We start from the raw sequence: 10,000 nt of genomic DNA on the forward strand, positions 1-10,000 counted from the left end.
ACCTTAACAAAACAATGTTTAACGTGTCTAAATACTTTTACAAACACACAAATTCTCCTCTACAGATGCACAAACGTGACACACAAACTCACAACTATGCAGTCTGATTTACAAGTTGAGAGCATTGATGAGGACAGTTTGAGGCTGTAATGTCTGCCATGTCGGTGCAGGACGACGCAGTGAAAAGGCACAAAAACACAAAAAGGTGCACAGAAGTTGGGCTGCTGCATACATGCGTGTGCGCTGAAGGACATGTACTGGTCATGCTGGTAAAACCCTCAGTTGTTCATCCTCCACAGTATAAACGTATCTCTGCTGCTGATGGTCCACACAGAACAGTCTGAGCTCCTCCGAGTGCAGCCTGCACATCACCTGAAGCTCTGCGACCTCTCACCTCACTCAGGTCCTTGAACGTCGGTTTGGTGGTAACCCTCCTCCTCCTGAATGTCCTCTCCTACAAACTGAACACTGGCGGTGTTCACGCTGAGCCCAGCAGCTCTGCAGACGGCTGTACAGAAGCTGTGAGCAGAGGTCCTCGTGTAACCTGGAAGCCAACATTCTTTAGTTTTCTCCCAGGAGCAGATACACTGCTTCCCCTTTCTGAGGTCAGGCTCCGAGGCTGTGGCAGAGCTGCATGTGTGCACAGCTGAGCTTCATGGAGTTTGTGGATGCTTTAAAGTCCGTTAATGACAAAAACGTGTTTCTGTTAGAGACGCTCCTCAACTCTTCTTAGCCCTGTGGGATTTTGCACACGTCTCATTGATTCTCTCCCGGCTGCACAGGGGTGTGGTCTCCGGGTCTGCTCAGACTTTCACCTCATCACAGAAACACAGCGACTACACCATCCTGCTCATGTAAACACTTTGTTTTTGAAACGAAGACGCAGATGAAAGATCTCGGTTTTTTCCCCGCTGTAATTTGTGAAAGGTCAGAGGTCACTGCAGCAGGACAGAAAGGTGAGGAGGCAGAGATATAAACACTGGGATGGACTTCCTGTTGGTAAACCTGACGGTGAGGAGACACATTGACCTTTAAACAAACAGAAGCAGGGCTTTATTCTGTCTTTACTTTGGAGTCACAAGTTTACTTTGTCTTTTTTTGTTTGATGACGAGAATCCATTGAAGCAAAACCGGAACGACACCTGCAGAGAGTCCAGGTCCTGCAGGTGACGAAGCTGCTCGTTATACAGTAAGTGGATCCTGACAGAGAGCGTGAACGTGGGCGCTGACCTGCTGGGAGTTCCCACCAACCATCTCTGAGTTCCCAGAGGAAACATCCGGCGAGCAGGAGCTCTGGAGGAAAGGACCGAGGAGACGATAGCGCCTCTGTTTGAGTCGTCCTCCTGTTTAAAGGCCGTCTGTCCTCAAAGCGTTCATGGTTCATTCTCACTGGGAATAACTGTGTGACCTCATCACTAATGGTAGCGGACATGGCGCTGCTCTGACGTCCACCTCGCTGAGCTTCCTCCTGCTGCAGCACAAATATCAAAGCTGTTAACTTTGTGCCGACTGTCAGAGCGTTTTCAGACCCTGCAGCAGATGAAGGTCACACGCCGAGTCCACGGCCGGGCTGAGAAAGGTCACATCGTCCTCACGCTCGCCGCCTCCACCGCCAAGGCCGCCCAGCCGACAGGAAGTGATCGGCTGTCACAGTCAGAGAGAAACAAAACCGTGTTACATGTTTATTCCACCTGAATTCATCTCTCCACAGCTGTTGGAATGCCACAGGACCGACCACCGCCCTCGTCTGGATCACTTCCTGTCAGGACGTGGAACTCAGTGGAAATATTTCTCTGTCCAAATGCAACGAATCGATCAGCTGATCACTGAAGCTATAAATCCTTCCAGCTGTTTGGCTTCATGCTGACTGAAGAAGAGGAGGACGATGAAGGTCACCTCTGTCCTCACCAGGAAACAAAACTGGAACCACATTGAAAGTAGCTGGACGACGTCAGCGTCATCACTGAGCGCGTGCAGAGCCCCTCCCCCCCGCTCTCTGATATAAAGCAGAAACAGCTCGAGTGTTTCTGTTTGACTGAAGAGACGCCGCAGAGACGCATACGCACGTCAGGTAAGAAGATCCATCGTCACGCCACAGACGCACCGCAGGAAACCCAAGTCATCTTTCCTCCGATAATCGGAGTTCTTATTTCTGTGCTTTATCCTCGACTTCCTGTCCGAGTGACCGCGGTCTGTGATCCGTCTGCAGACCTCTTCGTTTCCAGCCTCGTGCGTGCACGCGTCTGTCTTTATTCACCTGTGACCGCTAAGGCCCGAGCTGCTGCAGTCACCGTGCCAGGTGTTTCACACCTGTGCTAAAGATGCAAGAATGAAACTGAGCTCACGAGGCTCAGGTGGAGGCGGAGCAGCTCTCTCCATCCTGACTGTCGGTGGAGCGACGGTGCAGACTGCAGACGGACAGGTGAAGCTCTGAGACCTCGGTCGGCGTGGAGTCTGCTTCCTGTTGTCCTTTCAGTCTAGCAGCACTGAGATTCGGCTTCGTGTTTATCAGAGTTTCAAGGGTGGACTTTCCACGGTTAGAGTCGTATGTCTGTGAAGGTTCTCAGTCCTCCAGGTCATCGTAGTCTAAGGAGCTTGGAAAGAAAAGTGTCTGGACTTCTTTAAGTTGCTTGAAGACGTTTCATCCAAGAAGCTTCTTCAGTTCTAGGGTCAAATGGTGGAGAGTCCCAGATTAAAGCCCTGTGGGAGTAACCCACCCAGGGGACAAAGGACCCCCTAATGATCCTCCACCTAATCACATGAGCCAAGGTGTGAAAGCGGGTGTGGGTCACAATCAGCCAGGGTTTCAGGTGAGCTCAGTGTGAAACCTGGCCCCACCCTATCATGTGATTTCCTGAGGTCAGATGGCCCAGGGTATGAGTGGGCGTTAAGGCATCTGGGAAGGATCTCAAAACTGGATTATAGATGGCAGACAGTTGGTGTCATAAGCCCCGCCCTCTGTTCCGTTCACTGCCCCTGCTGTTGGAATGTTTTAAATATGTCTTGTTGGATACGCTAACATAATTGACTGAGTGTTTGATTGTTGAGTGATATATCAACTAGGAAGTATGTCGAATGACTGTATGTGGCATTAGGCATGGATTGCTTGGGTGCATTTACTGTATGAGAAGATTGTATTTTATTTTATTTTCTACAGTATTTACAACATAGTTTTTAGTATTTACAACATAGTTTTTAAGTATTTATTTTTGTGAATGTTGCATTGATCAGAGACATCTTTCAATTTCATTGTACTTATGACAATGACAATAAAGAATATTCTATTCTAAGATGGTCGCTCACAGTGGACATAGATGGCCTCTTTCACTCCTCTTTCAAACCATCTGTCCTCTCTGTCCAAAATGTGAACATTGGCGTCCTCGAAAGAGTGACCTTTGACCTGTCGATGCAGATGGACTGCTGAGTCTTGTCCCATGGAAGTGGCTCTTCTATGTTGTGCCATGCGCTTGTGAAGTGGCTGTTTGGTCTCTCCAGTGTAGAGGTCTGGGCATTCCTCGCTGCACTGTACAGCATACACCACGTTGTTAAGTCTGTGTTTTGGAGTCTTGTCTTTGTGATGAACCAGTTTGTGTCTGAGTGTGTTGCTGGGTCTGAAGTACACTGGGATGTCGTGCTTGGAGAAAACTCTCCTGAGATCCTTCCCAGATGCGTTAACGCCCACTGACATCCTGGGCCATCTGACCTCAGGAAATCACATGATAGGGTGGGGCCAGGTTTCACAATGAGCTCACCTGAAACCCTGACTGATTGTGACCCACACCTGTTTTCACACTTAAAGAACTTCAAGAAGTCCAGACGCTTTTCTTTCCAAGCTCCTTAGACCTCGTTAGGGTCCTCGGTCGTGGTTCAGGGTCAGCGTTCAGACCTTGGCACAGTGAAACAAACACTTATCCTGCAGTTCAGCTGTGTGTGTGTGTTTGAGTAAGACATCACCGGCGTGCTGAGGGTCTGCCTGATGTGGTGCGGTCCAGATATCCAGTTAGCATCCACGACAGGTTAGATTCAGTTCAACAGAACTTACATTACAAACAGGAAAACAGCTGGACTGAAGCCACGCCCCAACCTGCCCCCAGGTGTGCCTGTGACCTGGTGGTTGTTACCAGGAAGCGTCTTCAGTTCGCGTGACGCTGGGTCACCGTCACAGGCGAGCTTTTAGGTTGTTTGGTTCACTTCCTGAAATAAAACCTTTCATCCTGGGAACTGAGAAAAGACGCTCAGCTGACGCTCCGTGTGATGTCATCACAGGACGTCTGTTTCGTGCCGTAACAGCAGACGCCCGCTCACGTCTTTACCTGCTCAGGTCGTTTTCAGGGCGTCCGCCTCGCCGACGGTGTCGAAGATGCGGTTGGTTGCAGGTGTGTGAATAAGCGTGCTCTCTCCTCTTCCTCCTGCAGACTGCCCTCTGAGATGAAGCTGAATGTGTTGCTGTGGCTCGCGGTTCTGCTCAGCGCCGTCCTCCCTCGCTCCGCTGAAGCCCAGCCGGCCGCCGCTCCTGCTGACCGCCGCCTCTCTCCCCGACCGCTGCTCCTCCACCTGGGGCAAGAGCTCTCCCTCAGGATGGGTGGAGGAAGCGCTGCTCACGAGCTCCTCTCCTCCTCTTCCTCAGCGGTGAAATGGGCTCTGCTGCAGCTCACACAGCGCCTCCTGCAGGCCCAGGCGGAGCAGCAGCAGGACGAGGAGGGGGAAGCCGGCGAGAAGGGGAAGAGGTCCGACGAGCCTCCCATCTCTCTGGACCTGACCTTCCACCTGCTCAGGGAGGTTCTGGAGATGGCCCGGGCGGAGCAGATCGCGCAGCAGGCCGACAGCAACCGCATGATCATGGATACCTTCGGAAAGTGAAGAAGAAGACTTTGCACTTCCAGTATGACTGTTCGTCCTGAAATGCCAGCGTGCGATGCTTCAGCTGCTTCGGCTGTTTAGAGACAGCTGATGTTTTAACTTCATGAATAAAATCTTTGTTGTTTGAAAAGCTTGTTTTTGAAAACTGACATTTTATCTGTTCAATAAAAAGACCAGGCCCCCCCTCCTCCCGTGTTCCCTGTCTCATCTGATCTCCGTCTGTAAAACTAAACGATTTCTGGGCGGAGTTTGGTGTCAGCTGACTGATCCCAGGCAGGAGCAAAATAAAGGTCAATAATAAAAAAATCATTTATTTCACAATTAAAGAGAAAAAAGATTCCAGACTTTAAGCAACAAAACACAGATTAAACGTCGTCTCTTGAAACTACAAAGCAGCGCGTTCAGCAAACGTCTTCTGGAAGCAAACGTTTATCATATTTGCTGCGTGGATAAAGATGAAGGAACAGATCCAGGTTCTACTTCTGGTTGAGCCAGCTGAAGGAGAACACGTGCTTGGGTCCGTCTTTGTCCTCTGCCTCGCTCTGCAAATCAGACTGAAGAAGGAGAAGGGTTACTGAGACAGGTCACCTGTGTCCTACGGGTGTGCTTACATTTGAGGTCATACCTGGGGGGCGGGGCTAGCAGTTGGGAGTGGCAGAGGAGGCGGGGTCTGGTTTGATGTCGAAGGGGAGGCACTCTTAGTTTGTGATGATGTAGGGGGCGTGTTCTCTGGGGCTTTCGGAGGGGGTGGAGCTGAGAGACCAGGCGACAGAGGCTGCTGATTGGCCAGCAGTCCTGCAGACGCAGCTTGCTGCGACTCTGCTAGACTTCCGGCCATCTGAACTTTGACCTCCCCCTCATCTTCATCATCATCTTCGTCTTCGTCAACTGAGAAACACAGTGTTAGCAATTAGCATGTAGCACACATGTCGTACAGCAGGTTAGCATGCACCATGCTAAAGTATAAAAGGTTTATGAATAAATAAATTTATAGAATGCATCATCTGTGCTGTGTGTGCTTGGCTTAGCATGTTAGCTAATCCAAGCAAACACGCAAACACTGTCTGCTTCAGTCTGATAAATTAGCCGTGTTTAATGTAAATATTAACGATATGTTAGCAACAATGACATTCTCTTACGCAATAGACGCCAAAAAGCGAACCAAAAAGCGCCAGACCCCCTAGCTGGTCGCGTGCACATTCGCACCTCGACGCGTGTCCAACGCAAACTGGTCGTGCTTTAAAATATGCAATTTTCACGCGCGTGAAGCGGAAATGTGGGAGGAAGTAGTGCCAGACGGTATGTTTGCAAGATGGCAGCTGTCGATCTAGCGTTTGAAGAGAGAGTCTCCCTTCTCTGTTTACTGTGGAGAGCAGAGCAGCGGCGTAAAGGACGTCCTCGCCGTACCTGGGTCCATCAGGTCCTCCAGAGGAGTGAGCAGTTTGGTGAGTTTCACCACTTGCTCCAGGAGCTGCGTCTGGATGACGGCCGCTTGCAGCGGTACCACCGTCTTTCCCTCGCCCAGTTTGAGGACCTGCTGTCCCGCGTCGGTCCAAGCATCGCCCACCTAGACACCAACTACAGGCGCTCAATCCCACCTGCAGAGCGCCTGTTCATCTGCCTGCGGTTAGTAAAAGTGTTTAATACGGTAGTCCTTTATCGATACCTGTGCTAATATATGCTCATTTGAAGTCCCAGTGACTTCCCCACAACGGCTCTGAGCCACCCACAAACCTCTAAAGAGCGTTCCTGCCTTTTTAAAATATTCTTAATAAATGGAGCTCTACTCCAAAATAAACTAACCTCTCTTTATTCTCTTAAATAATTGGTCTTCACTATGTTCCTATATAGTAGTATATTTTTTCATTAGTATAATATGAAATAAATTCTACATGTGTCACGTTGTGTGCCAATATTTGCTGTGTAGTAGAACTGAGACATTAGTCATTACAAAAAATTATTTGAAATAATATTACAACTCTCGGTAGAGAAAGCAGCTGGTGTCGTACAGCTCCGGGTGGTTGGCTACGGCGTTGATGAGCTGGACCTGCCCCTTTGAACTAGGTCAGAGCACCACGTCACCAGGCTCCTGATTGGTTGTCGTGGCACGACTTGAAGCTGGAGTTCAAATTTTTCCAACTCGAGCGGTAGACGCGATACGTGCAAATGCACAAAATGCACCACACAAACTGCAGCTCGTATTTTACTTCTGCTTCAAACGCGTCAGTCGCGCTACTTGGTCGTGCGACTGACGTGTTTTCCCAACGCAAATCTGCTTCTGAAGTTTCGCGGGACCCCCAGTCGTGCTTCATCGTGCTCCTCCATTGACTTTACATGTAAACCTGACGCTCTGGTCGCGTCTATCGCGTTCAGTGTGTACGCACCGTTATTGATAGTGATACATTTATACTGAAGACTAAAACATGAAGCTATCTGTAATTGGTAAGTGAAGACGCTGTTTACGTTTGATGAAGTCGATGTCGCTCAGCGCTCTCCTCTGATGCTCAAAGTTTGCCGTGAAGTGATCCATGTTCTCGTAGCCGTGCTGGACCTTATCGAGGTGAGACGTGTCGGAGCCCTCCACGATCCTGATGGCACAAAACGGACATCAGTAACAACAAGGAAGAGCAAACAAAAATATTTATTAAAACAACCATGAGAAACAGACAACAAACAACGAAATAAAAAAACAAAGCAAGCACAAAGATTCAACAAACAACAGCAAAGAGGAAGCTCACTTCTGCAGCAGAGGTTTGGCCATCTGTGAACGAGAAACGAAGGCACACTTTAATAATCATTAACAAGTGTTACTGCTCAAGCTCCATGCTAACACCCTATGCTAACACCCTATGCTAACACCCTATGCTAACAGCATATGCTAACACACTGAGGCATGCTAAAATGTTTGTGTAGGATATACTTCATAATAACATGAAGCTTATGTGAAAGTTCAATAAGGAGGATCTGTAATCACCCTTCTGCCTTCACTACCTCTCCCATGCTGTCAGTCTCAATACTGACATCATCACTGTTGTCCAATCTTCTTCTCGCTCGCCTTCTTTGAGCCAACCAGCGTGGAGACTCCGGGATTCAAAGCCGAACACCAAATAACCTCATTTCCCCATAAGCCACGCCCAGGTCTTCCAGTGATCTCTCCTTATTGAACTACAATAAACTACATCAATGAACAGTGAACTTGTGTACACGCGTGTTTAAAGATGGCAGCCTGATGCTAAGGTTTTAGCCGCTAACGTAAAGTGCTGCACAGGACGTGCTGCGTTCAGGTTCACCTGCAGAAACAGGGCCATCTCAGACTCATCCATGGTCTGGATGGCGGTTTCGAGCAGCTTGGCGGTGCCGTCCAGGTGCTCGGTGTACTTCCTCCTCAGGCCTCGGATGTAGTCCAGCTTCTCCTCCTGCTCGGCGTTGATCCTCACCGTCATCTCGCTCTTCTTCTCCTCTAGCAGAGCAAACAGGTGATCGAATGTCTCGCACACCTTCGACTTCTGTCGCCGACCGTTCTCCTGCCAACACAGTGAGGCCATCACGGTGCGTGGTTTGTGGGTGGAGCCAATCATCTTAAAGGTGCGAAAACACCTGAAGGTGAACTCACGTCGACGGCTCTGCAGGTTTCCTCCAGCTGACTGACGATCGCCTGAATCCTCTCATTGTTCCCAACCAGCATGGACACACAGTCAGCCAGCTCCGCCTGCACGCACACACACGTGCACACATGCACGTGCACATGCGCACGCACACACACACGCACACACGTGCTGTCAGATAATTCAATGACTATGAGAACAGGACGAGCTCACATCACTGCTCTGGTTTCATCTCCACAAATCTGAGCGTTTCTTCACCTCTGTCCTCACCTCCGTCCTCACCTCCGTCCTCACCTCTGTCCTCACCTCCGTCCTCACCTCCTCCTAACCTCCGTCCTCACCTCCTCCTAACCTCCTCCTAACCTCCGTCCTCACCTCTGTCCTCACCTCCTCCTAACCTCCCTCCTCACCTCCGTCCTCACCTCCTCCTAACCTCCGTCCTCACCTCTGTCCTCACCTCCTCCTAACCTCCGTCCTCACCTCTGTCCTCACCTCCTCCTAACCTCCGTCCTCACCTCTGTCCTCACCTCCGTCCTCACCTCCTCCTAATCGCCGTCCTCACCTCCATCCTCACCTCCTCCTAACCTCTGTCCTCACCTCCATCCTCACCTCCTCCTAACCTCTGTCCTCACCTCCGTCCTCACCTCCTCCTAACCTCCCTCCTAGAGCTGGGTGATATGACCCAAAATTCATATCTCGATATTTTTTAGCTGGATGGCGATATAAGATATATATCTTGATTTTTTTTTAAGCCATAAGGTAAGAACAAAAAGACAAAGCTGTGTCCCAGGTGTCACACAGGCACTTTTATTAACATACAGCGTAGATGTACATGAAGAAATTACTCAAAAATAAATTATCAGCATTTATTAAATAATAATGCTCCATAAATAAAAGAAAACAATGTTGTTTTTGTGCATAACAAAAAGCTCACAATTGTGCAGTTAAAATGTAAACTAACAGACGCTGAGCATAATAACAAAGACAGATTTCACAGCTGCTCTGTTCCCAACTTCTACTGCGTGACTGACAGCCTGGAGTTTGAAATCCTCTTTGTAACCGTGTCTCTTAACAGGTGCCATTTATGGTCCTTATACGCACACAATACGGTAATATTACGTTGAAGCACAGTACGTATCACTCCGCGAGGCTCCAGACTACGGTAGCCGTAATGCTCCGACAATCCATCAAGCGGTGCAGCTCCGTAGCTTACCAAAGTCGTACTAAAACATTTTGACAGATTGCTGAGCGCCATGTTCCACATAAAATCGGTTCGCGGTCATCAAGCACAACCAGAATTCATACATAAGGTGCGCTGTCGATTTTTGAGAAAATGAAAGGATTTTAGGTCATGCAGCCCCTGTGGGCTGCATGTCGTTAGCGCGGTTAGCTCGTTAGCGCAGTTAGCTCGCTAACACGTTGACGCCGTCCAGCCCCACGCACGGGGCGATCCGCGGTAACTCGTTAGCGGAGATTTGCCGTGTTCATCTTGTCGTTGCCTGCAGGTGAAGCTATGGGGGAGGAGGGGGAGTTGT

General features: G+C 49.4%; 2 protein-coding genes across 2 annotated transcripts in view; one reads left to right on the forward strand and one right to left on the reverse strand.

The window, feature by feature from the left end:
• Nucleotides 1–1,996: 1,996 nt before the first annotated feature.
• Nucleotides 1,997–4,990, forward strand: LOC134617066 (corticoliberin-like). The gene is made up of 2 exons (XM_063462232.1): nt 1,997–2,071; nt 4,416–4,990. Exon 2 carries the CDS (start codon nt 4,429–4,431, stop codon nt 4,858–4,860), a length of 432 nt encoding a protein of 143 aa, XP_063318302.1. The 5' UTR covers nt 1,997–2,071; nt 4,416–4,428; the 3' UTR covers nt 4,861–4,990.
• Nucleotides 4,991–5,202: 212 nt separating this feature from the next.
• The window catches only part of LOC134616710 (E3 ubiquitin-protein ligase TRIM63-like), a 12,664-nt gene continuing 7,866 nt past the window's right edge, over nt 5,203–10,000 (reverse strand). The window contains exons 4-9 of the mRNA XM_063461664.1: nt 8,474–8,569; nt 8,151–8,384; nt 7,599–7,621; nt 7,324–7,448; nt 5,486–5,748; nt 5,203–5,414 (exon numbers count right to left, since the gene is read on the reverse strand). Of these exons, the coding sequence (XP_063317734.1) occupies nt 5,337–5,414; nt 5,486–5,748; nt 7,324–7,448; nt 7,599–7,621; nt 8,151–8,384; nt 8,474–8,569 (819 nt within the window). The 3' untranslated portion in view covers nt 5,203–5,336. The remainder of the gene's footprint in view (nt 5,415–5,485; nt 5,749–7,323; nt 7,449–7,598; nt 7,622–8,150; nt 8,385–8,473; nt 8,570–10,000) is intronic.

The sequence above is a fragment of the Pelmatolapia mariae genome, linkage group LG18 (genome assembly GCF_036321145.2).
Source record: "Pelmatolapia mariae isolate MD_Pm_ZW linkage group LG18, Pm_UMD_F_2, whole genome shotgun sequence".
Taxonomy (NCBI): domain Eukaryota; kingdom Metazoa; phylum Chordata; class Actinopteri; order Cichliformes; family Cichlidae; genus Pelmatolapia; species Pelmatolapia mariae.

Excerpts from the sequence above, each read along its gene's own strand:
- LOC134617066 (XM_063462232.1), top strand. The coding sequence starts at position 4,429 with ATGAAGCTGAATGTGTTGCTGTGGCTCGCGGTTCTGCTCAGCGCCGTC.